This window comes from Furipterus horrens, unplaced genomic scaffold (assembly GCF_987537825.1).
Source record: "Furipterus horrens unplaced genomic scaffold, mFurHor1.1.pri manual_scaffold_1, whole genome shotgun sequence".
In the NCBI taxonomy this organism is placed as follows: domain Eukaryota; kingdom Metazoa; phylum Chordata; class Mammalia; order Chiroptera; family Furipteridae; genus Furipterus; species Furipterus horrens.
In genome coordinates this window covers 194,920,699-194,948,266 of record NW_028327171.1, presented here as the reverse complement: position 1 = coordinate 194,948,266, position 27,568 = coordinate 194,920,699, and the positions used below count along the sequence as shown (strand labels likewise).

The window sequence follows — 27,568 nt, the reverse complement described above, 5'->3', positions numbered from 1 at the left end:
CTCAACTAGCTTTAATACACACACTAATACTTCGCTTTACTGAGCAACAATTTGTGTAATAGTCGTGTCACCATTCTATCAGAATATGGCACCTGAGAAAATAAACTTCTCAACTCATATATTTTAAAAGGCTTAGGACGCTTTTTTTTCTTCCTAGGACGTTTTTTATTACCATTCTTCTTAGTTCCTACAATGCTGGAAGAATCCGGTACAGGTTGCTTGGGAGAAGAGCTCTTTATAGCTTTTAACGGCTCTTCAGCACCAACTGATGGAATAGCTCTTAACTGCTCTTCAGCACCAGCTGATGGAACTGAGTCTGAAAGCACGTTAGCTGGTCTCTTTGCCTTCTTTAATCTACTGATAACGAGTATTTTCTTCTTAAGATGCATTCCAATAAAAGCCCTTCTGGACTGATATTTGCGACGCAAAAAAACAGAGTATTTTGAAATATACTTTCTAATTATATCACTTAGTTTGGTCCGAATCCAAGTTGACTGTTTTTCTGATGTGATTCTGGTTTTTTGCTGGAGAAGAACTGTTCTGTAAACCTTTTTGAGTAAACCTAGCGTATTATCAGTTGTCACCTTCCTTCTCTGAACTTTCTCTTTACCTTCTGAAGACTTATTTGTCGTTGCTTTTGGCGAGATTTTGGCAATATCATCATTTAAGAAAGTTAACTGGAAATTACTTCTCTTCAGAGCTTCACTAGAATTCAAGATATCTGCTTTTGCCAGAAACAGAGAAGACCCACTAGCCTCCTGGTGTGACATTAATTCATGTCTTACTGACAATGTAATAAAAGGTGCTAGAGTAGAGCTTTGTACATGGGCATCATCACCTACACTGGAATTTAGGTCACTAAAATGAATTTGAACCCAGTTATTCCTGTCTGACTCTGGTACTTCTATGTTCAAAGGAGGATTAATTACAATTTGTTTATTCAATGGGTCATAATAATTAAAGGAACTCGGTTTATACTTATACTGTATGCTAAAGTCCTGATTGTTTTTGTCACTACGGCGCCTAATTTTAGAGAAATTGAAGGATTCGCCTTCCTTCAGCTTAATATTTGAAGAAAGAACATAGACTAAGGCATTGGGGTGCAAAGGCTTCAAAATGTTCGTATATGATTCAAGAAATTCAACTTTTCCAATTTCAATTTTCTTTTTTGGTTTTCTGTCATTGTGTAAAAGCAAATGCTTCAGTGTTGGCGAGTCTTCCTCTTGTCCACTTATGCTTGTTGTCACTAGGTAACTCATGAGATTGGTTTGAGTTCCATGGCTGACTTTTACAGCCTGGCATCTAGAAGCCACTCGCCACGTTTGTTCATAAGGCCTCTTTTCTGTAGGATGATGGCTAGGTTTATCTAAGGCTACTGAAAAGTCATCAATATTATAATCACAGTCTAAAAGAACTTGAATGAATGCAGTGTCATTAAGGTCAGCCGAGGTAATCTTTTTTTCTTCATTCAAATTTTTTTTTTTTACTTTCCTGGTCTCACAGTCATCATCAAAGTAACAGTGGAAACGACCTTCCTTAAATTCCTTCACGAGAGCATTAATTTTCATGTCATCTTCTCTCATTATTTGAGACCATGTTTTCCCCACAAATGAAGGGGGAACATGAGGCAAGGCTTCAAGAACTGGTTCATCAGTATTACCTTTTATGACCCCCTTTGCTTTTTTCAGTTTCCTTACAGATTCAACCTTTGGAGCAGAGCTTGAATGGGCATCATGGCCCATTTCTTTCATGCCAAAAGACATCTTCTTAAGTAGGTCTGGTTTATTAACAGCTTCTTTAGGCTGGTCAGTGTCAGACTGAAGAGAGGGATCTCGATGAAAATTCATCCCAGAACCACAAGGTTCAGAGCTCATACTTCCTAGATCTGCATGTTTTAACTTCAAAAGATGATCTTCATCAGCCATTTGAAGGATCTCTGACTCAGGAGAGGCATTACAATCTATGGCAGAATCACCACATTCACAGCTCTTTTCTTTTAGGCCAATAGTTTCTGGGTCTTTCCAAAAGTTGTCTTCACTATCAGCTTCCTGCAGTTGATGAGACACTGGCTGGGAAGTGTCTTCCCATTTATAATTTCTTTTAGGACTATTAGATTCACAGTTCTTATCTTCTGGGGCAATACATTTTGCCGTTTTTTTATCAGATCCCGATGATTGGTAAGTCATGGACTGATTAGAGACATCAATTTGAAAATTTATTTCAGAACCATAAGACTCACAGCCTGACTCTTCCAGAATAATATAGTCCTTCTTCTGGTTTACTACTTTGAAAGTCTTTCTGGATTGGTCTGACACTGATTGAGGAGACACTTCACAAACATACCCTAGTTCAGAATCATAATTGTCACAGCACTCACCTTCTAAATCAAAATTTTTTGCATTTGAACAGTCAATTCCTTCCACAGTTATTTGAGGTGAGCCAATAACTGGCTGACATGTGATATCAGAATCAGAAATCATTTCACAATCACCATCACCGGTCACCAGGTCCACAAACAGCACCTTTTGAAGGTCTGCTTCTTTGACTGACACTTGAAATTCATTAACTACTATTTGAAGAGGGACATCAGAATCAGACATTACTTCAGAATCACTAGTCTTTTCTTCCATGCCAAGATGCACTACCCTCTGAAGGTTCATTTCTTTGCAAACCATTTGAGGCTGGTCAACTTCTAACTGAAAATGAACATCAGAATCACATTTTATTTCAGAAACACTAGGTTCACCGTCCTTATTTTCTAGGTCATTATGATCTCTCTTTTGCAAGTTTATTTGTTTGACAGTCACAGGAGATTGATCAACCACTAACTGAACAGGAGTATCAGAATCACAACGTACTTCAACATCACCCAGTTTATAGCTCTTATCTTCCAGGTAAATACAGTCTTCCTTCCAAAGACTTACTTTAATAGCTTTTTCCAGCTGGTCAGTCACAGACTGAAGAGGATCATCAGAGGCAAAACTTAGTTCAGCACCACAGAGATCATCACTCTTATCTCCCAAATTGGCATGTTCCTCTTCCAAAATGAGTGGTTGCTCAACCACTGACTGAAGAGGGACATTTGAGATGTAAATTACCTCGGAATCATTGGGTTCATAGACCTTATCATGCAGATAAACATGTCCCTCACTAAGAAGATTTATTTCTGTAGTAGCCTCTTGAATTTCATTAACCACAGGGTTAAAGTGTTCATTAGAGTCAAAATTTATTTTAGGAGCACTAGGTTCAACATTCTTATCTTCCAAGTCTACAGGCTTCTCCCAAAGGCTGATCTCCTTAACAATTTCCTCAGTTTGACCAGCCACTGACTGAAAAGGGACATGAGAATCATATGTAATTTCAAAACCCTTAGATTTGTCCTTCTTCTCTTCCACATCAACTTCATCCTTCCAAAGGCTTATTTCTTTAACAGTTTCTCTAAGCTGATCAGCCACTGACTGAAGAGGGTCATCAGAGTCAAAACTTATTTCAGAACCACAAGATTTATTATGCTTATCTTCTAGCTCAATATGTTCCTTCTCCAGAATAGTTATTTGAGATTGACCAACTGTTGACTGAACTAAGAAATCAGAGTCCAAACTCATTTCAGAACTACTATATTGGCTGTTATTGTCTTCCATGTACACATGACTTTCATTCTCAAGGTTTCTTTGTTTAACAGATGCTTCAGGTTCATCAGGCACAGATTGAGAAGAAAGATCAGAATCCTGTGTTAATTTAGAACCATTAGTTTTATCAGCTTTATTTTCTAGGCCAATATCCTCTACCTTCCACAGGTTTTTTTTAATCACTTCCTGAAATTGTTCAGTCAATGGCTGAAGAGGGTCATCAGAATCAAAATTCACTTTACAATCACTAGATTCACTGCTTGTGTCTTCTAGACCAACATGTTTTTCCTTTAAAAGGGGTTGCTGAGGTTGCTCAATGACTGAATGACGAGGGGGACCAATATCCAAATTTATTTCAAAACCTCTAGATTCGGTACTTTCTTCTTCCTGGTCAACATGGTCCTCCTTCAAAATAGATATTTGAGGCTTTTCAGTCATTGGCTGATGAAGGACATCAGAATCCAAAATTATTCTAGAACAACTGTATTTTTCACTCTTGTTTTCTAAAGCATATTCTTCTTTCTCAACATTTATTTCTTTAACAACTATTTGCGGTTCAGTCACTGAATAATGAGAAACATCAGAATTTAAATTTATTTCAGAACCACTAAATTCAGTGCTTTTACTTTTTAATTGAGCATGCTTTTCTTTTTGAAGCTGTATTTCTTTAAGAACCATATCAGTTCTTTGAATCACAGACTGAAGAGGGATTTCAAAATCCAAACTTGTTTCAGAAACACTTAATTCCTTACCCTTATCTTGTAAGTTTACACATTCTTCTTTCTGATGGTTTATTTCTTTCACAGCTCTGTCAGGATGATCAGTCACTAAATGAGAAATGTAAGATTTCAAAGCGATTTCAGGAACATTAGGTCCACTATTTTTGTTTTCTAACTGTAGATGCTCTTCTTTCTGGTTTACTTCCTTAATGGGATCTTCAGAATGTCCAATTATTGAATGAAAACTATCATAATTCAGACTTAATTCAGAACCACTAGGTTCACTTTCCTTTACAAAGTGTATCTGTTCTTCTTTTTGAAGAGTTAGCCTTTTAACAAGAACTCCAGGAGAATTTGTCACTGAAAGAGGAGGGACACAAGAATCCAAGCTTATTTCAGAACCATTGGGTTCATCATTCTTCCTTCCTAAGTGTACACAGTCTTCTTTCTGAATGATCATTTCTTTAACAGCTACTTCAGGTTGATCAGTCCCTGAAGGAAGAGGTATATCAGAATCAAAAGTTGTTCCAGAAACACAAGATTCATTACTTTTATATTCCTGATTAATAGGTTCCTCCTCAGCTACTTGAGATTGCTCAATTACTGAACAAAGAGGAATATCAGAATCAAAAGTTATTTCAGAACTATTTGACCCACAGCTCTCACCTTCCAAGTTACTGTGCTTTTTTCTTATTTCTTCAACATCCAGCTCAGAATGCTCAGTAACTGACAGAAGAGGAGGATCAGACTCAAAAGTCAATTCAGAACTGGAGCACCCATAGCTCTTAACTTCCATGTCAACATTTAACTCCTTCGGATTTATTTCACCCAGAGCTCCATGAGGTTGTTCATTAGCTGACTGATAAAGAGAAGGATGAGAATTAATACTTAGATCAGAAACACTAGATTTAGCACTCTTATTCTGCAGGTCAATAGCTAATTCTTGAGGGCTTACTTCCTGAACTGCTACTTGGGGTTGGTCAGCCACTAACTGAGCATCAGTGTGAAAACTCATCTCAGGACCATAATATTCACAGTTCATATCCACGAGGTCATTCTTCTCTTTCAGAAGAGTTGTTTCTTCAACAGCCCTCTGAGGTTCATCAGTCACTGTCTCAAGAGAGATACCACAATCAACATGTGCTTTAGCACTACTAGATTTGTGGTTATCTTTCAGGTAGACATGCCTATCCTTTAGATTTCTTTCTTTGTTAGTCATTTGGGGATGGACAATTACTGACTGAATAGAAACATCACAATCAAAACTTGTTTCAGAACAACTCGATCCATAGTTCATATCAACCAAGCCAATGGGAACCTTCTTCTGAAGTTCTGGTTCAGTGACAGCCACTGGGAGTCGGTCAGCCACTGACTGAAGAGATAAAACAGAATCAACACTTATTTCGGAGCTACTAGATCCATAGTTCTTATCCACCAAGTCAATGTGTGCCTCTTTAAGAAGATCTACCTCTTCTGCAGGCTGTTGTGGGTAGTCATCAGTTGACTGAAGTGAGGTATCACAATCAAAATTCATCTCAGAATCACTAGAATCATAGCTTTCATCAACCAGGCGAATAGGCACTGCCTTCTGAACACTAATACCTTTAACAATTACTTGAGTTCGGTTGGTAGCCAACTGAAGAGGACTATCATGATCAGAACTTATTTCAGAAACACAAGATTTATTACTCTTATGCTGCAAATCAGCACGTACTTCCTTTGAAGGGTTTATTTCTTTGGCAGTCACTTTATATTGGTCAGCTAGTGAATAAAAAGTGGAACTGCAATCAAAACTCATTTCAGAACCTCTTGATTCATAGGTCTTATCTTCTTGGTCAATTCTCTCCTCACTCGAAAGGTTTTGTACAGCCTCTTCAGGTTGATCAGACACTGACTGAGGAGAGCCATAAGCAAACTCCATTTTAGAATTCACTGAGCTCCTCTGTCCCCAAAAGACTGACTTGTTAAAAACCAAATGCTTTTCTTCTTGGGTACGGTTCATATTAGAAAACAATTTCTCATGGTGCTTTGGAATGGCATATTCAAAGATTCTTTTATTAGAAGGCAAATCAGTTTTATTCAGGTTGATTGCTGGGTTTGCTGCTAATTTAGAAAGAGATTCACATTTTAAGGAGCCTTCAGTACCCATAAAAGCATGAGATTTAAAGCCAGATGACAAAGTTTTACCCCGAGATTTTACATCTTCCTGCAAAATCAATTTATCTGAACTTATACATGCAGATTTCCTATTTGATTCTTTATTTTTCTGATATAAAACTGAAGAAGTTTGTACATGGGATGAGAGTACAGGATTTCTAGAGCCCCTGTCTTTCTGTTCAAGGTATCTGTCAACTTTGTTTGGGTCACATTTGCTAACTGAATCCATATGGGCTGCTACTGGTAACCTAGTAGTATTAGTTGTACATGGTCGACCATAAGAACTTTCAGATATACGACTAGCAGGAGCAGTAGAAATCACTGAGGAACACCTTAAGTTTTGTCCATTATTTGTAGTTTGGCCAATACCTACTGGACTGAATTCTTTCAGGCTACTCCCAATTTTATAAACAAATTCCAAGGGCTGCTGCTGCCCCTTCTCCAATTTTTGAATAACTGATGGTCGAATTGGAACACCCTGTATACACTCCTGAGGTTTACTAGGTCTAGAATACAACTCCGCAATAGGTTCAGAACTTTTGGTGGCTCTCTCTCCTCTGACTCCAGTAGCATCATCAGCCATTTCTTCAGAAACAGAATCATCTATAGAAACCACTTCAGAAGGTGATGCATTATTCCTAGGAAGTCTCTCATTCTGTCTTGACCTAAAAAGGGGGGGGAAAAAATCATTAAAAAATTCTAATATTTTTTAAATGTTTAAATTAAGAGATAATATTATTTTCTTTTTAACCTGGGCCAGATTCTTGGAAGACAAAGAATTAAGACAATCACATCAGGCTATATAATGTATTTCAGGAAGGTAATGTGTGCAGAAGAAGAAGGCAGCTCTACCTATTGCTACTTATTAAACACAAATGGCTCTTAAACATAAGAAAAATGTAAATAAAGTCATATATCATTTTTTCAGTTATCAAAACAGTAAACAGCAAAAAGAAAATTTAACACAAGTTACTTAACCTTCTAGGCTTTAGTTTCCTCCTCAAAAAAAAAAAAAGGAAATAATACTATTTTCCCTCATGAGACTATTTTAAGAACTAAGTTAGTTATTACATGTAAAGAGTAAATTCTTGAAGATTTTATTTATTTATTTTTAGAGAGAAGGGAAGGGAGGGAGATAGGAAGAAAAACATCGATGTATTAGAAAGAGACATCAATTGGTTCCCTCTCATATGCACCCCAACCAGGAACTGAACCCACAATCCAGGCATGTGCCCCAACCAGGCATCAAACCAGCAACCTTTTCTTTTCAGGACGCCACCCAACCAACTGAGCCACACCAATCAGGGCAAAGGACATTTTTTTTAAGCCTGGAAAATAGTAATCATTAACTATTATTATTTTAGCACATTGTTTTGGCAATGCTTCAATGACAGGCACTTTAATACACCATTGGTAAAAGTATAGATTAATCTCTATGAAGGACAATTTGGCAATGTCTATTAAAATTAAAAATGCAAAGAGGAGCCTGAGGACACATGACATGTTAATTTAATATGATTATCCTGGATGGGATCCTGAAACAAAACAAAAAAAATGTTAGGTAAAATCTCAAGAAATCTGAATAAACTGCAGAATTCAGTTAAAGTATTACACTGCTTCATTAATTGTAACAAATGTACCATACTAATGTAAGATGTTAGTAATAGGGAAACTGGATGAGGGGGTATGTAAAAATTATCTGTACTATCTTCTCAAATATGGTAATCTAAAACTATCTAAACATATAGTCTATTTAAAGTAATAAATAAAAAATTTCAATAGATTAACACTTAAAAAATATCTTTATTAAATATGTTTCAATTTGAGAGATGCCACAACTGCCTAAGAGAATATGCATACACGTGTTGGCTACATGCAACTTTTTAAAAACATGTCACAGATATTATTATTGCTTGCTTTCCCATAAAAATTATCATCATTATATTAAGATAATGTTTTTGTTATTTGTAAAATAAAAATGTTAACCCTAGTATCAAAATAATATCATGATGGGTCAAAAAATTTCCATAATTTTTCATACTTCTGAACTCTAATCAATAAAATTAGGATATAGTAATCACTTTACCCTAGTTTTTCATAACCCTAGTAGATTATCTCCATTTGCCTTAAAAACTATCACAAAATTCTCAAAATAAAATTAATTTTGTATCATTTGGCTAGCCAGAGAGGAAGAAAAGATAGACAAGCAGAATCATAAAACCCAACAAGCTGGCAAAAATCCCCAAAAGGCTAGGAATCATCATTTATAAATGGTGCTTTGATTTGCATCTATATTTGTGTGTATGTGTGTGTTTGAAGTTAACAACTACCATATGTATTTCTACTCATTTTAAACTAATTTTACAACAAAAAGCCCTTCAAAAAATCTAGTAACTAGAGGTTAAAAATCCACTCTTTTCTATAACCCATGCTAAAAAAACAAAATTTTTTAAACTATAAATACAATATAACAACTATATATCAAAATCTATGAGCTGTCAAAATGAAAACTTCAAACTCTTAAACCTTTTATTAAAAAAGAATTAGGACACACAAATTAACTAAATGAGCACCTAAGTCACTAGAAGAATAACCAAATTCCTCCCCCAAGACAGCTGAAGAAATAAATTAAGAAAAACCAATAAATAGGAAGGAAAAATAAAGCAAGAGCTGATTTTTAATAAGGCTAAAATGTCTAGACAAGGCAAGAGAGAGATTTTTTTAAACTACAACTTAGAAAGCTTATGAACTATAAATAATGTGTTGGCATGGGATTTAAAAACTCAAAGAAAATTACATTCAAAAATCAAATATACAGTTCCACACACAATTTAGGAATTTAGTTTATGTTGCAGGTAATATTTTATATGAGTGGAGATAATATAAATTTATAAAAAATAAGTAGAAATGCTGTCTCACAGCACATATTTTTAAAATTCCAGGAAGATTTAAAATATTTAAAAAGAAGAAACAAGAGCATAAAAAAAAGACTTGGGGAAAAAACCATTAAGGGAAAATTCCCCTTAGATCTGATTGCATCAAAATGTTTAATTTCTATATCATAAAAGAGATAACACAGTTGAAAAACGTAACAAATTCTAAGAAAATATTTACATCCTTAAAATACAAAGAACTAGTAACCATAAATATTGCATACAAATCCAAAATATACAAATAATTCCATAGAATAATAAGCAAAGTACATGAACAATAAAGAGAATAGATATATGGCTAATAATTATAGAGAGAGTAGTTCTATTTGACTCATAAATAATTAAAGTAAGAGATACACTTTTTTGACTTATTATGTTGGGGAGAACAAACAAAGACTGATAAAGCTCAGTGCTGGCAAGAGTGACAGGAAAGGTGCACTCTCATTCACTATTGGTGTGTATACACAAACACAAATTGTATAAACTGTATGTAAATTTGACTACCCTTACTCTGCTGTCACCAGTTTTTCTGTTACTAGTCTTTCAAAAACTATTTTTGCTTCTACCTTTTTCCCTGTGCTTAATCCTGACATACTTAGCAAATGTGATGATACATTATTATTTATTGCCCTAAAACCTCTATAGGGGAAAAAAATATTACACAGTCCCTATCTTTTATAGTGAAATGTGCTACATAAACTAGGGGAAAATTTTTTTTAATTGCAAAGGAAAATTACTAGATAAAATTTCACATTATATTCCCTGATTCAAAGATTTGCTTTAAGAAGCACTGAAATGTCAACACAAATATTTACTTTAATGTGTAACAAGAATGTACTAATCTCGTTCCATTCAGTTACCTTACCTGCTTTCTTGATAATGATATGGGTGGTGCCGCAGCACATCCTGCAAGAAACGTTCCATCAAACTACTGGAACCCATCCGTTGTCTATTCTGTGCGGTCAAGTATCTATGCTGAGGACTGGCCATATGCTAGAAGGAAGAAAGTAAGTAAATATTTTTAAATGGGTAAAACTCAGTGGTGAGAGTAGAGGTATAAATTGATATACCTGTTCTATAAAGCAATTCAAAAATATACAACTAAAATCCATAAATCTTTCCCTTAAATACAACAGTTAGAGTTCTCTAGATCTCTCCTACTGAATTATCTTAAGTGTGGATGACTTATGCAAAAAATGCTTACAAAAAAAGGAAATTCCTAAAACCCTTAAATTATAATATGCCCTAAAATTTAACACCATGCAGCTATATAAAATAATATAAGAATTTTTATTAACATAGCAAACTATTACATATTAAGTGAAAAATGAGGGGGTACAAAAATCACATTTGCTTTAATCTCAACTATAGTTTATGTACAGACAAGTAAATGGAATAAAATATACCAATATCTTAAAAGCATTTATATCTGTGTGGTACAATTATAGGAAATATTTTAATTTTTCTTATAAATTCTTAGTTTTCAATGAACATATTTTAATAAAAATCTGTTAAAAGAGAGTACAGGGTTACTCCACTGTATTTTAAAGAGTCAAAGATTAACTCACAACAAGACCATCCATTTTTTGTCAGAAATGTAAAAAATCTGTATTATAAACAGACCATCATTTTCCTTTTTTCTTTTTAATTTTTATTTACTGATTTTTAAAGAGACAGAGGGAGGGAGGGAAACATCAATCTGTTGTTCCACTTATTTATGCATTCATTGGTTGATTCTTGTATGTGCCCTAATTGGGGATTGAACCTGCAACCTTGGTGTACAGGGAAAACACTCTAACCAACTGAGCTACTTGGGCAGGGCTGTCCATCATTTTCCTTCAGATTAAAAATCCTACTTTAAACAGAATACTGGAGTAAATACACAGTTAGAAAGATTCTGCCTTTACTAGTATTATTTAGTGAACTACCAAGAGGAATAGAAAAGAAGTCTGGTTATCTACTGAGCACCTATAACATATCAGAGTGCTATTCTCATTGAATTTTCACTGAGTATGAATTTATTCACACTTTGATATGAAGAGATGAAAGCACAAGTAAAAATAAATTTCCCAAAGTTGTGTACCTAGCAAGTAAAAAAGCCAGGATTTGAATCAGAGTCTAACTCTAAAGCTTAATCTCTTTTCATTGTGTTGTGCTGGTGCTGGTGCCAATGCCATAATTCTAATATAAGTTAGACAATTTAATAACATGTTTTAATGTAACAGTGCTTGGGAAAAGTCATGTTTTAAATACCATCCTAAAGATGTCAAAAGAACTGAAAACAGGGTATTAGCTTCTGACCACTATTACAACTCTTGGGATTATTTCCTTCCATGCTGACTTCAGGAGTATGCTGCCGCCTTAGCCCCAGTAATGATCTGAATTATGACAGTCTCAAGCTCCTCGGGCTATAAAACTCCCCACTATCCAGGACACATGACCAGAGCGAGCCTGCCTGGTGATGAATGCACACGGGAACAAATAAAGGTTCAATAAAAATCCAACCTTGTTCTCTACCTAGGTCAAAAAAATAAAAATAAAAATTTAACAATGCAAATGGAGAAGTGCACTTACATAAACCATAGTAAACACACTATATGTCCCAAAAGGAGCCAGTGTCTAATTTTTTTCAATTAACATATGACTTACATAAAGTGTACAAATCACAAAGTAAACACACCTATAACCATCTAGTCATGAAAAATCAGCAAGTACCCAGAACCCCTCTAATGTCCCAGACCAATCTAATATTCCTTCTCTCTTCCAAGATAACTATTATCCTGTTTTAATACTACAGCTTTGAAAGTTTCTGAATTTATATAAAAGAAGTTATATATTTCTTTGCATTTAGCTCTTTCATTCAACATTTTGTGATACCCATATTAGATGCAATCTGTTCATTTTCATTTCTGTATAGTATTCCATTGTATGGATATATGATATTTTTTAATTCCCTCTACTCTTGATGGACATTTGTGTTGTTTGCAGTTTTTGGCTATCACAAATGATGCTGCAAAACCCTTCTTATATGTCTCTCTTGGTACCCATGTGCAAGCATTCTGTTGAGTATATTACCAGGAGTAGAACTTCTGAGTCATAAGGTTTGCATATGATCAGTACTCACTGACTGGTTTTCCAAAGGGGTTGTTCCAATTTATACTCTCACCAATGGTGTATGACAGTCTCCATTGCTCTACTTCCTCATCGACTGATATTGCCAGTCTTTTTAATTTTAACTATTGTTCAAGAGGTTTCATGTTATCTCATCGTGGCTTTAATTTGCAGTTTTATGAGTGCTTTTCAAATTTATTACTGGCCACCTGCGTAATCCTCTTTTATGACGTGTCTGTTTCAAGTCTCTTCCTGTTTTTCAAATAGATGTTCTTTTTAAATAAATTATAGAAAATTTTATTTACTCTGAACATGAGCTATTTTGTTCAATTATATGTGTTTCAAGCATCATTTTCCCTTCTGTGGCTTGCCTTTTCACTTTGTGTGTCTGTGCATGTGTTTACTCGTAGCTTTATTGGTATGCACCCACATACGAAGTACATTCAGTATCTTTCCCGAGAAGAGTTACAGGGTACCTTTTTGCTTTCCTGATCATCTTCCACTATTTTGTAATTTAACTGCAGTCCAGCTTACCAATGTTTTTCTTTGTCAGTGCTTCTTGTGACCAGTTTAAGGAACCTCTCCCTATCTCAGAGTCATGAAGATTTTCCCCTATTTGTCTCCAGATTTGTTTTACCTGTAATATTTACACCTACAGTGTTTTTGGAATTCATTTTTGTATTCGAGATGACTTGGCAATAGTTTCATTTTCCCACATATGGACAGCCAATTAACACAGTATCATTTATTGAAGCAAGTGTTGTCATCACTGCTCCTTAGAGCCACCTCTGTCACTAGTCAATACCCATAACATGTGTCTGTTTCTGGAGTTTCTGGTTTATTCCCATGGTCTTTCTAACCTGGCAATATTGTCTTAATGATTATAGTTTAATAATAAGTTTTGATGTCTGCTACAGAGGTCCCCTGATTTTGTTCATCATTTTTAAAATTTGCTGAAATTTTTCATTTTTATTGGAATGTCATTGAATCAATATATCAGTTTGGACAGAACTGACATGTTTACAACATTTATTTTTCCAGTCCATGAACATAGTATAGCACACCAATTAGTTAATTATTCTTATACTTCTCTCAGTGTTTATAATTTGCTTTATAAAGATCTTATACAGATTTTGTTATATTTACTTCTTGAGAATTATGCTCTTTGAGGCTATTTTAAATGTCTTTTTTTAAATCTCATTTTCTGTGTAGTGTTTGTATATAAAAATTGAATTTATTTTTATGTTGGCCCAATAAGCTTTTATAACTCACTTATCAATTCTAATAGTTTATCTAGATAACTTTTTAAATATATTTTATTGTTTGTGCTATTTTAGTTGTCCCAATTTCCCCCCTTTGTCCCCTCTGCCCAGTGCCAACTTCCCTCCAGCAATCTCACCCCCTTTAGTTCATGTTCATGGGTCGTGCATAAGTTCTTTGGCTTCTCCATATTCTATATTATTGTTGACATCCTCCTATTTTGTACCTACAAATTAGGCTTCTGAATCCCTGTACCTTTCCCCCCATTTTCCCCCTTCCCCCTCCCACCCGACAACCCTCCAAATGATCTCCATATCTATGATTCTGTCTCTGTTCTTGTTTGCTTGGTTTTTTAGTTCAGTTGTTAGTAGTTGTGAATCTGTTGCCCACCCCCCCTTTTTTTTGAGAGGGAGAGAAACATCAATGTGCAATTGTCTCTCATGTGCCCCCAGCCAGGTACCTGTCCCGCCACCCAGGCATGCCCTCTGATAGGGAACCAAACTAGCGACCCCCTGGTTCACAGGCCGGTGCTCAATCCACTGAGCCACACCAGCCAGGGCTCTGTTGCCCTTTTAATGTTCATAATTTTGGTTTTCTTTTTCTTAAGTAAGTCCCTTTAATATTTCATGTAATAATGACTTAGTGATGATGAACTCCTTTAGCTTTACCTTGTCTGGGAAGCATTTTATCTGCCCTTCCATTCTAAGTGGTAGCATTGCTGGATAGAGTAATCTTGGTTGTAGTTCCTTGCTTTTCATCACTTTGAATGCTTCTTGCCTGCAAAGTTTCTTTTGAGAAATCAGCTGATAGTCTTATGGGAACTCCTTGGTATATAATTCTCTGCTTTTCTCTTGCTGCTCTTAAGATTCTCTTTATCTTTAACCTTTGGCATTTTAATTATGATGTGTCTCGGTGTGGTTCTCTTAGGATCCAACTTGTTTGGGACTCTCTATGCTTCCTGGACTTGTATGTCTATCTTCTTCCCCAAATTAGGGAAGTTTTCTTTCATTATTTTCTCAAATAAATTTTCAATTTCTTGCTCTTCCTCTTCTCCTTCTGGCACCCCTATGATTTGGATGTTGGTAAGTTTAAAGTTACTCTCAAGGTTCCTAAGACTATCCTCATTTTTTTGAATTCTTTTCTTCTTCCTGCTGTTCTGATGAATTTTTTTCCTTCCTTATGTTCCAAATCCCTGGTTTGATTCTCGGCTTCATCCTCTACATTGCTGGTTCCCTGTAGATTTTTCTTTATTTCACTTAGTGTAACCTTTATTTCTTCCCTTATGTTTCTGCTGTACTCAATGAGTTCTTTGACCATCTTTGAGCAACCAGTGTTTTGAACTCTGTATCTGATAGGCTGGTTAACTCCACTTCATTTAGTCCCTTTTCTGAGGTTTTGGTTCTACTCTTTCATTTTGGCCATATTTCTTTGTCTCCTCCCTGTGTTTGTTTTTGTATATTAGGTAGAGCTGCTTTGGCTCCCTGTAAAAGGCACCTGTAAATTGTGTGGGGCAGAGCCTTAGGTAATACCCAGGGCAGGGCAACCCACTTCACTGCTTTGTGGCTGTGTGTGGCGGGAGGGCTCAGAGAGGGGACAATGCAGCTGCCTGGCTTCTGGAGGTTTGCTGGGCACTTGCCCCATTTCCAGTCACTTCACTCACTTCCTGTATGTGACTGGCACCCTTTCAGCTGTAGCCCTGGTGGTGGTTCCCAGAGTGGGTGGGTCTGCATACATTCTAAGTCCATGCAGGTCCTTGAAGCAAACTCTCCTGAAAATCCATCAGTTTCTTCTGCTACCCCATCCCCCACTGGTTTTTAAAGCTAGAAGTTATGGGGATCTATCTTCCTAGCATGTAACTATGGGCTATACGATCGGGCCTGGGGCTGGGATTGCTCTCTCCCAAGGTGTCTCTCCCAATTTTTAGCCACCACACATGAGTGTGGGACCACCCATTCTGTCGCCGATGCTTCTGCTTCTCTGCACCACACAGTGTATCCATGCCTCTCCACCTGTCTCTCCACCCCTAACCATCTGGATAAATGTGGCTTCTTTAAATCCTTGGGTGTCAGACTTTTATACAGCTAGATTTTCTAACAATTCTGTTTGTTATTTGTTCTGAGAAGTAGTTGTTATTTTCTCTGTGGTTGCATGAGGAAGCAAAGCCTATCTTCCTATGCCTTCATCTTGACTAGTTTATCTAGATAATTTTAGAATTTTCTATTCCACAATCACATTGTGGATTCTTATTTACTTTTCTAACCTTTATCATTTTTTTCTTATTTATCAGACTAAGATCGCTGATAAAATTTGCATATATTGTATTGTATATAGTTTAACTCAAGCATCAAGTCTACTTTCACTTAATATATTTGGATATAATCTTTTATTTTAAATCTGTTTGTTATTCTTGCTAATATAACTGTCCCTATTTCTCCACTATCTTGTCTTCTCAGGGACTATTTTTTTATTTCAATTTATTCCTTTCTATTAGCTTAGTAGTTACAGATTCTTTTTCTGGCCCATTAGTGGTAACAGGTTATAACAAGCAACCTGATCTATCACAGTCTAAAATTACTTGTTACTTTTACTCTCTTCTTGAACAACGCAAGGTCCTTTGGATTTAACTATATTTACTCTTTCAATTTACATGCTATTGTAGTTAATCCCACAGAACATCAGTCATTTAGATTGCCTGCATATTTACCTTCTCATTGCTCTTCATTTCTTCCCATAACTCTGAGCTTCCAACTGGAATTATTTTCCTTCTACCTGAAGAACTATTTTTGCTATCTTCTTCATAAGGGTTGGCTGGACAAATTTCCTTAATTTTTGTTTTCTGAAAAATGTTTCTATTGCACGTTCTTTTTAAAAGGATATACTTATTCAATACAGAATTCTATGTTAGCACTGTTTTCTTTCTTATTGGCTCCCACTGTTTCTATTGAATGTTCAGCTACATCTGAGCCCCATTATTTCTTCACTGACTTAATAGTTCTCTGAAGTCTTTAAATATTATATATATATATATATATACATATATGCATGTATATATATATACATATATGCATGTATATATGTATACACACACACACTTATTCAAGCTTTTATATTTAGTACACATTAGCTTGGCTGTCATCAACAGTCTTTTTAAAATGTCAGTTTAGTGCAAGAATATGCAAGTGTCTAAAAATTATTTTAAACTTTAAGCAAAAATTATGTGAAAGCTTATTAAATACAACTTGTAGTTAAAGGATTAATGTTATATGATTATCAAAGGTTCAACAAATAATCTCCCCGTCAAGTGGTGATATAATGAGAGAAACAATAAAGAGAGCTTTGAGATTTATTATCTGCCTCATGTATATAATTAGCATTAAAAAGTATGTCCTTTTAAAAAGGCAAAGGTGTGAAAATCACAATAATAAAAATGTATCCTTAGTATGAATTTAAGTGATTACTATTAGATAATTAAACAAATGTCATTAAACAGAATTTTTACATATAATAAACCTGTGTTTGAAATCATAAGATAAAAGTTTAGCACTAGCAGAATCAAAACTTCATTATAGCACAACTTCACTTATAACACAATTCCCTTATGAATATAGATGCAGAAATCCTCAACAAAATACCAGCAAACCAAACCCAGGAACATATAAAAAGGATTATATGCCATGACCAAGTGAAATCTATCCCAGGAACGCACAAATGGTTTAACATCTGAAAATCAATCAATTATAACTGCTGCAGGCTGAACTCTGTATCCCCCAAATGTATATGTTAAAGTTCTATCTGCCAATATGACCATATTTGGAGGTAAGGGCATCTAGAAGGTAATTAAATCACATCATAAAGAAAAATTAACTCAAAGTGAATCAAAGACCTAAATGTAAGGGCTAAAACTGTAACATACTTAGAGAAAAACGCACACGTATATCTTCATGACGGTGGATTAGGCAATTTTTATGACACCCAAAACACAAGCAACAAAAGGAAAAGAAAAGCTAAATTCAACTATAGCAGAATTTTTAAAAGATTTTCTTTATTTACTTTTTAGAGCGAAGGGAAGAGAGTGAGAAAGAGAGGGAGAGAAACATGCAAGAGATAACATCATTCAATTGCCTTTCAAATGTCCCCAACTGGGGACCTGCCCTGCAACCTAGGCATGTGCCCTGACCAGGAATCGAATCAGCGACCAGCATTCAATCCACTGAGCCATACCAGACAGGGCAGCAAAAAAAAAAAAAAAAAAAAAAAAAAAAAATCTTTAAACCTCCCCTAAGGCTATGTTTTTATTGATTTGAGACAGAGAGAGAGAAACACTGATGTAAGAAAGAAACATCAATCAGTTGCTTTCCATATGTGCCCCGAAATCTAGGTACATGCCCTGACCAGGAATCGAACCTGTAACCTTTTGGTGCATAGGACGACGTTCCAACCAACTGAACCACACTGCCAGGGCTCAATTATAGCAAAATTTAAAACTTTTGTGAATCAAGCACAAAATTCAAAGTCCTTACCTTCTTTTACAATGTCTTACAGAATCCAGTTCTCTGAATTCTTCACCTATCATTCAACACCCACTTCTACCCCCCACCCTACTTCCACTACAGCCACACTGGCCTCCTGGCTTTTGATTAGCATGCCAACCACCCATCTGTCTCAGGGTCTCTGTCTGCTCTCTCTTCCCTCTACCTAGAGATTCTTCCCCAAGAGATAAGCAAGCCTGGCTCCCACACTTCATTCAAATCTCAACTCTAATTTTACTTCCTTAACCTAACCTAGCCACCCTATCTAAAATTGTACTCCTTCACTTTTTTTTTTTTTAATGTTTTCTTTTTTCTTTTTTTTTCTTTTGGTTTTTCAATTACAGTTGTCCCCTTTTCCCCTAATTTCTCTCCCCCACCCAACCCACCCCCTCTCCCGCAATCATATCCCTCCCCGTTGTCCATGTCCATGATCCTTCACTTTTTTTATTCTCCTAATAACATTTATCCCTGACATGCTGCGTACTAAATTTACATAACTATTTTGTTTTATTGTACCATAATGTAAACATCTTAAATAAAGAGACCTGGTTTTGTTCATGGTCATATTCCGTAGGACTTTAAACAGTGTCTGTCAACCACTAGCTTCTTATTATGATCTGTTCACTGAATGAATAAATTGAATAAAATGTAACAAAAGAGAAAGTCACTACCAAGTCCTCTGAAGTATAATAATCATATTAACAGGGTCCTCTCACCTGTTCCAGATTATTATAGCGCACACAGCAAAAGCTGCAATATCCTTGTCTGTTCTGCATGTTGAATAACCAAAGTCAAAAGGTACTGTCGTTGAATACTCAAACTGGAAAGAGAAATGGCAAAATCACAATAATTCCTTGCTATCACAAGGAAATCTGCTATGATAATATCAGAGAACAGAAATTTATTCTTGAGTCCTACCCGCTCCTTTATTTCTCATAATTATGAAAACAGATAAGGCTGAGACAGAATCTAGAATTCAGAATTTTTGAAATTCCCAGGTAATTTTGATGCACAGTCAATTCATATTCAAGTATATATAGTTTATGATTATTTTAAGTAACAAATTCAATACAATGCAGTTTTTGCTTTGTTTTCTTAAAGTTAAAATAGAGCTGTAAGAAATAATTTTATCACATTTTAATTCTAATTATTTTAAACATTGTATGTTGGAAAATATACAGGATGACCCTATAAAGTATTATGAATATTTCTGGTAAGAAGGATGATCCTGTAACAGAAAAAGTTTCCTCATTAAAATCAATGTTTAAAAAATGAAATCAGAGCCTTAAAACCTGTAAGATGAGGACAGAAAAAAGCTTCATTAAGTCAAAAAGCTGTTAAAATTCACTTACCTATTAAGTTTTATTAGGAGAAACTTTGACTTTTTGACTTCACACACTTATGAGGAAATGAATCAATTAAAACCAGCCTCTGAAATAAAAAATATATAAAAAATTATTTACTTGTAATTTGGTCTTATTTCCATTAATTTACTTCATGTGTAATCAGAAGCAACAAAAAGAAACAAGCTTAAAGCTGTATTTATAGATATGGTAATTATCAGGTTGAGAGAACCCTACAACTTAAACCTAAACTTTGAAAGTCATTAAATAAAAAACTTTTTAGTGCTTTATCTAAATACAATTAAAACATTCACTGAATGAGAGGCAAAGTGAAAGTATGAGTCTACTATCACACACACACACACAATTTAAATACTTTAAATATTTTTAAAATCTTTAACCCTTATATCCTTCAAGTCCCATGGCATTGTTACCTGCTATTTCCATCACCTCTAGTGTCATATACACGCTACAATGACAACGAGCTACAACGAATCAGAAGCACTTGTTGTTCACATGCTAGGACTCCACCTGAAAAACCTGCTGAATCAAAATCTGCTGGTGAGAGACAGGCCCATGCATATTATTCATATTTAAAATGCTCCCAGATGATTCTGATATTAGTTGAACCAATATTATGCCATCTTTTTTATGTACTAATAAAACTCTTACTTAAAGAGATCATTTCTTTGTAGTCTGGGATTATATTACATTGCATGACTGAATTGGTCTTTTTATATAAACTCTGAATTCTACCAGTACCTGATATTTTTATGAAGTAACAAATCATTTACCTTGAGTAGAAAAGGGCAGGTATGTCGTCAGCTATATTAGTCCTGGCAAACATCTGTAAATTAAAATAAAACAAATTTTTCTTAAAAAGGTAAGCTCCATAAGTGTCTGCCATTGGCCAAAAAAACACCTCCAATTTATATTTAAGTCTAAAAAGTGACACAATTAAGTTTCCAATAGTAAGAGAAGAAATATTAACTTCTGAACACAAGGCACTTTATATACTCTGACTCACTAAATCATGCATGACCTCCGAAGATGCTCTGGAGCAGAGTAGCTGTGATAGCCCATATAATCCCCATCAAATACATCAGGTCTCAAATAATTCAGATCTGAGAATAGCAGCTGTAAAAAAAAGTAAGGCAAAACTGTGCCTCTAAGGTTAAGAACAAAGATACTATCAAACCCAAAATAAACTTCATGAGAAACTTTTAAAAGAAATATTTATGTGAAATTAAGTCTTGTTTCAGGACTAACCACACGACTCTTAGCTCCCGTTTTAGTTCTAATGACAGATACTGTCAGTTATTTACCATTTATTTATATCTACGACAATTCAACCAAATTGTCAACTTTTTATTTTTCCACATGTTGTAGGCAAAATGTTGACTATTATCCAGGACTACTGGTTAACAAAAAATGCCAGTGCTTTGACTCAAAAGAGCTGGTGACACCAAAGTATAATCCAGGAACAGATATTCAGCACCTATCCTGTATAAGTTTCCATGGAAGAAGCTTTAAGGGATAAAGGAAAATATAAGACAAGCTTTCTTTTAAATTTTATTTATTTGTTTGTTTTTAGAAGGAGGGAGGGAGGGAGGAAGAGACGGAGAGAAACAGTGCTATGTGTAAGAGAGACATTGATCGGTTGCCTCTCACACGCCTCAGACGGAGACCTGGCCCGCAACTCAGGCATGTGCCCTCACCGGGAATCAAACCAGCGACCTTTGGGTTCACAGATGGGCACTTAGTCCACTGAGCCACACCAGCCAGGGCAAGACAAGCTTTCTTGCTCTTAAGTTTTAAATGGAATTGGGAAATTAATGTAAAAAATACCAGGTGGTATCTGAGAAATGCCTAAGCACAAATATTAAATGCTAATGATTTTAACTGGAGGGGTCAGGATATCATGATAGGTATGTTTTGTTTTGTTTTTTAATTGGAAATTGAAAAATGGATAGAATTTGCTTACACAAAGGCCAGGAAACGATATTCCAAGTAACAAAAAAGCAAAAGTACAAAAGCAAGAAAGCACAAGGTACATTTGGAGTTGATAAGTTGACAAATTCAGATAAAGTTAGTATTTCATTTAAGAATTTAAAGGACAATAAAACAAGAAAAGTTGATATGAGTTCTGACATGATAGGGTTTAAAAGCAGACTAAAGAATCTAGACCATTTCTTCAGGCACTGTGGAAACATTTTGAAAAGCAGTGTACCATACTCAAAGAGTGCTTTAAGAAAATTCTGAAACAATCTTTCTTTCCTACTAAAGGAGCTTTTTTCATAGGATAAAGAATGTAGCTGTTAAACTATTCAGTACCATTTCCTAGAATACTGGAGAAATTAGTTTATACCCAAAATATCCAAGAATCTATACCCCTTAGAGCAAAGATTTAGACTCATTATACTTGCAAATTAGGAAAACACAATTTTTTTCTTAAAAAATGACTTTTATTATTTTTAGTATAAAAGTAAAACATATTTATTTAATACAATTATGAAACCAAAGAAATAAAAAGCATCAAAATCAGCCATAATCCCACTAGCCACCATTAACATTTATCTATATTCTTCTTTTTTCTAAACATGTTTTTATAAAAACAGAATACCATTTGATCTATTTTATAGCCTCTCTGTGACTTAACAATATATTATATAATTCCTAAACAGAATATTTAATGATTGCATAGTATTTCTTTCATTTTATTACTGTAAGATTTTTTTTTAAAGCCCTCTTATCTGACAAGACCTAGTAATTGGTGAACTTTTTAAAAATTAGTCAATAAGATGATTACATACACATATAATCCTACTATTTTGTCTAACTTAAAATACAGAAATGTATATGTTTGATTTAAGGTCAAATTAGGCTTTCTTTGTTTCACTGAGGGTTTTTTGTGCATAGGACAGTCAGAGTTCCAAGTCGTATTTTTTTCATTCTTTCAAAAACCTCATCATAATGCACCCTCAAGTTTCCATTTTCGTTCCTGTAAAGCAGAACAAGAGCTCAAAGACATATTAAAAACCGAGAGCACTATTAGGATTGTTTAGGATTTTGTCCAACCCTTTACAGTTGTCACACTCAATTAAGTATTTCTGCAAAAGTCTCATTTTTAACCCATTCAATTTATTTTTCATAAATATAACAATGCTATAAAAATGGAGATGCTTACACTCGTATTTCGTTGACTTGGGTAACACTTAAATCTGATAAAACGATCTGGGGCAGTGAACAGAAACTCTGAACCGTGTGAAAGAACATCAGCACAACTATCTCAAAACCTAAATAAAATCGCATTTCTTTCCTCGAGACTTTCTTGCACACCTGAGACCTGTACCTGTTGCTGAAATGAGTTCAGAGTTGTAGTGTGTGATTTTCTCAAGCTGACTTCGGTGTTAAAATAAAAGCTAATAAAACCCAGAATCCTTCTCGGAAAAAATTTTCAACAGCCTGACAAGAGAGACACTGATTTATTAGAAAAGATAATAGATGGGCATTTGATCTGTTGAATAAAATAACCTAAATTACCTGTGTAGGAATAGGGATACGACTGGGAAGCAATCACAAAACAATGGCTAGATAGCATGTCAAAAATCCTAATTCAGTGTCCCTTTCTTTACAATGTTAAACTAATTTTCAACTTACCTCTGGCGACAAGCATTATCCTGGATACCTCAATTCAGTCTTATTAAAATAATAATAGCTAGCTTTTAGTGAGTACTTTATCTTGGCCAGGCACTGTGTTAACAATTTCATAAGCATTATCTCATCTTAGTATCAAACAGCCTTTTGAAGTTGGTGTTATGATAACTTCCACTTTACAAATCAAGAAACTGAGATTTAGAGAGAAGCAGTCTTGTTCCAGGTCACACACCAATAACCAGTGTAGCTGGGATTTGACCCTCGGTCAATCTGAGCAGTTTATGCTCTTAACCTTTTACCTGCTATAAAATGCTTCCTCTCTGCATTTTCAGGAATGCTAATTACTTGTTTTAATATTAGATGAAAACAAATATTAGGAATCTAATTTGCTGCAATAAACAGTGTCACATATTCCAAATAAAAGAGTAAAACTAATAATGTTTGGCTTACTTTCATCACTGCTCCCGATCCGAGACAAGTACTGACAGAACCTTGCATTAATGACTTTCAAAATTAAATATCATGTTGAGCAAAAAGGAAAATGGACTCATGGATATGGACAACCGTATGGTGATTGCTGGGGGGAGGAGGGTATAAGGGGACTAAGTGGGAAAGGAAACAATACAATAAAGATTAAATTAAAAGTAAAAATTTTTAATTGAAAAAGATTAAATATCATGGCACAGGAAAGAAATACATTTTATATCACAACCCAGCACGCACGCGCAGGTACACTTGCACACCCTCACACATACATACATACACACACACACACACACACAGTTTTGCAAAACAATACCCTCATGATGCGTAATGTAATGCATTCTGGTATTTTCGATGCTATTTTCTTTTATTTTTAAGTGCTAGTTATGAGTTACCAAATTAATTTCACAATTTGCCAATAGACTGAAACTGCAATTTGAAAAAACATTGCCTCAAAATATTAAGCAGAGTAAACAATATTTTATAGAAGATGGCTGGTACCCTGAATTCAGTTTATTCCTATCCAATATCTTGGCCATCACCGTGATACTTTATCAAATCTTTAACAAGTGTCTTTACTAAGGCTGACTATTGGCCAAGGTGCAGAGAGAAGAAAATCACTGCCTTCCACCTTTTGGGTCCAATTCAGTGCAAGTTGAGAAGGCAGTGGAGGGATATTTATGCATGATACAGGAACAGTCCTCATTGTAGTAAAAAATAAAGGGGAGCAGATTACATTAGTACCCCAACTATGTAACACACGAATATAATTTATGAACACCAAATTGCTAAGTGACTCTTGAAGATGAGATTGCTTTGAGCTTTATCAGTGGGGTTTTTTTTTTTTTTTTTTTCTTTTTTCTGAGAGTACTACACTATTTGCTACAAAAAATAAATATAATTCTATTCTGGGAGTAAAAAAACGTTTTAGTTCCTTGAGAGCCACTCTCTCTTTACGCATTTCTTCCACGCGCTACCAGAGTCATCGCGCCGGATAATGTTAGGAGCTGGAGAGGGCCTTTTTAGGAGCACGTAAAGACAACGGCGTAATTGGACCAGATTTACCCAACTGTTGCACGGCGATAGTAAAATCGTTAACAAAAAAATCTAACGTTTCCAAAAAAAATTCTAATTGCAGGAGGCTGCTAAAGGCCTAGCTCTGGGGGCAGCTGGACACAGCACAAGGCACAGAGGGAAGGGGATTTGTACACAGGTGACTCCGGATCTCGACCCCACAGGTGCCCATGCAATTCCCCGCGGGTACAAAGCCCTAAATCCGACCTCCGCAGATTGCCGCGTCTCCAGGGCCCAGCCCAAGGCCTCCTCCATCGAACCCCTCCGACCCAGGGCCCCCGACATATGCACAAGGCTGCCCGTGCCCTACCTCCACCCCACGCCCCAGCCACCGCGATCCCGGTCCAGAGACGCCGGCCCCGCTTGCGCAGGAGTTAGGGGTTAGGGGAAGCCGAGGACCTGTAAGGCGGGTGCCGGAGCCGGACGAGCGGTCCGCGAGTCCCTCGGGAGGAAGAAGGCGCCCAAGGCACAAGGCGAACAGGCCCCACCCCCGGCCGCGCGCACTGAGCCCGCGGGCGTCGCCCGGGCTGCGCTCCGACTCGGCCAGCCCGCCTCGTCGCCCCCGCGCCGTTCTCACCTCCGTGAGGGCCGCCTGGATTCCTTCCGGGCCTCGGTGGAGACGAAGACCGGTGGGCTCGCTCCCTTCCTATTCCGGTTCCATGGCGGTGCCCGGACCCCCGAGCCGTCCAGAGCGCCGCGCTTGCCCGCGCCTGCTGCCCGCGATGGCAGATATAGGAGCCACCAGCTCCTCCCGCGGGTGCGAGAGAAGCGAAGTGAGAGCGTCACTTCGCAGGACCTGGGCCCCCAGTCACGACTCAGCCCACGTAGTCCTCCAGGGGCAACGCTGCGTTGCAGACCCGATTGAGGTTTGACGTCAGGGAAGGTGCGAAAACAAGGCCCCTTCTGACGCAGGGAGAGCGGGACCGCCCCCAGCCCACCCCCTCCTCCACCCCTACCCCCGGCGCCGGAGCCCCCTTCCTCCCGCCCCCAACCCTCCCCTCCCCGACATCTTTTAAAGCGAACACTTCCTCCAGGGTCAGGGCCCCTCTCCGAGATTGTGAAATCAAACCTGATTCAGACAAAATGACCAGGCTTGTAGCGCAGTTAGCACGCGAGATACACACCAAGGTTTTATTAAGTGAGGGGCCAAATAGAAAATGCTTGCCAATTCAAAGCAACACATGAGCTGCAGAAAAGAAAATGGGGCTCAGAGGGGCTAGTCATTTGCGCTGTTCCGGTGTGTTCCCGCAGTAAGCTTCATCTAACAAAAGCTGCTGTTTAATGAGCGCTTGATTGGTGCTAGGCGCTGTGCCTTAAGGTTTATATGTGATTTTTGCATTTCATCCTCAGGTCAGCCCTTTATAGGATCTTATGATGAATTCTGTTATACCCTTTTGACAAATGAAAAAAAAACTAGGCGTGGGGAAGTTAGATATTCAAAGACTTACACTGCACATGAAAGGGTTACGAATACTAATCAAAACCAAGTCAGTTATTCAGTGAAATTCTGTACTACCCACTGCGAATATAATTTTGTGCAAAAACAGCGTAGTGTAATGAGGGACACAAACCCGAATTCATCACGGTACTGAATGTATTATAATCTGTGATAAGGAAAATAATCATACCTAAAATGGAGAGAGCGAGCCTCTGTTTGCAGAGCTTATGTCTTATGTAAAAATAATCATAAATGAGCTACTTTGCTCTTTGGTTATTTCTATAATCCTCATTACATTTTTTTATAAGCTTGTGACTTAGTCCCCCCGCCTCCGCTTGTTTTTAACTTGTCTATTGCTTTTACATTCCTAGTTTACATTCTTTGTGTATATTTCAGCTCCTGCCTTCCCTATTACATCTTTCTCCCACTTTAAATCTGGGCTTTTGCAACTGTTTAGTTTATCGTCCCCTTTAGATTTATTTACGACACAAAAAAGTACTGACTTTTTTTTTTTTAAGGCAAACTCTTTCCACATCCCAACCTTGGAATTGGTGAAAGAAAACTCATTATACATTAACCCAGCCACCATGACATAATGTATTTCACAGATGCTGAGACACAGTTTTTACACTTTAACGTCTCTGAAAACAGGATGCATTTTACAAACTGGGCTCTTATTATTGGCCAGGAGGCTGTATTAACATAGTTGTCATTGACAGCACATATAGAAATGTGGATATAGCTAGCTGTTCATATTGCCCTTACTTCAGCTGAATTAAGTGCATTGTTTAATAAAACCCACAACCCTAAGAGAAGAGAAGAGAATTAACAAATATAGGAGTCTCTCAAACTTGAAGAGTCCTAGGAAAGGAGGGAAGATTTGAAAAGAAGGAAGATTTTCCAAGGACCAGAAAGAGATTCCTCCAGCAAAGAGAGATATGGGACTAGCTAAAAGCTATTAGACCCCTGACTTACCAAGTGCATTAGTTCTTAATGCATTTTGAAAACCTATATCTGAACAGTTAAATAATAAGTCTAATACACACACCTCCAAAAGAAGTGAAATGTCTGAGTTATTATTCCCAATGGTATGGTTAGTCAATTACAACCCCTCTAAGTTTTAGTTTAAAAAATATCATTGAAGAAGGAAAATGAATCCTGAAAGTAACCTGAAAAGATTCCATTAACCTCTTCTGGTTAGGTCAAGAAAGCGCCAGCACGAAACTTGCGGAATA

At 36.4% G+C, this 27,568-nt stretch overlaps 1 protein-coding gene across 1 annotated transcript; it reads right to left on the bottom strand.

Annotated features, from left to right (window-relative positions):
* ZDBF2 (zinc finger DBF-type containing 2) lies at positions 1-25,629 on the bottom strand. Its single transcript, XM_090282908.1, has 6 exons — positions 25,473-25,629; positions 20,476-20,528; positions 19,691-19,769; positions 19,055-19,158; positions 10,304-10,431; positions 1-7,170 (listed from the first exon to the last, which is right to left on the bottom strand). Exons 4-6 carry the CDS (start codon positions 19,112-19,114, stop codon positions 24-26), a joined length of 7,335 nt encoding a protein of 2,444 aa, XP_090139034.1. The 5' UTR covers positions 19,115-19,158; positions 19,691-19,769; positions 20,476-20,528; positions 25,473-25,629; the 3' UTR covers positions 1-23.
* Positions 25,630-27,568: the final 1,939 nt, after the last annotated feature.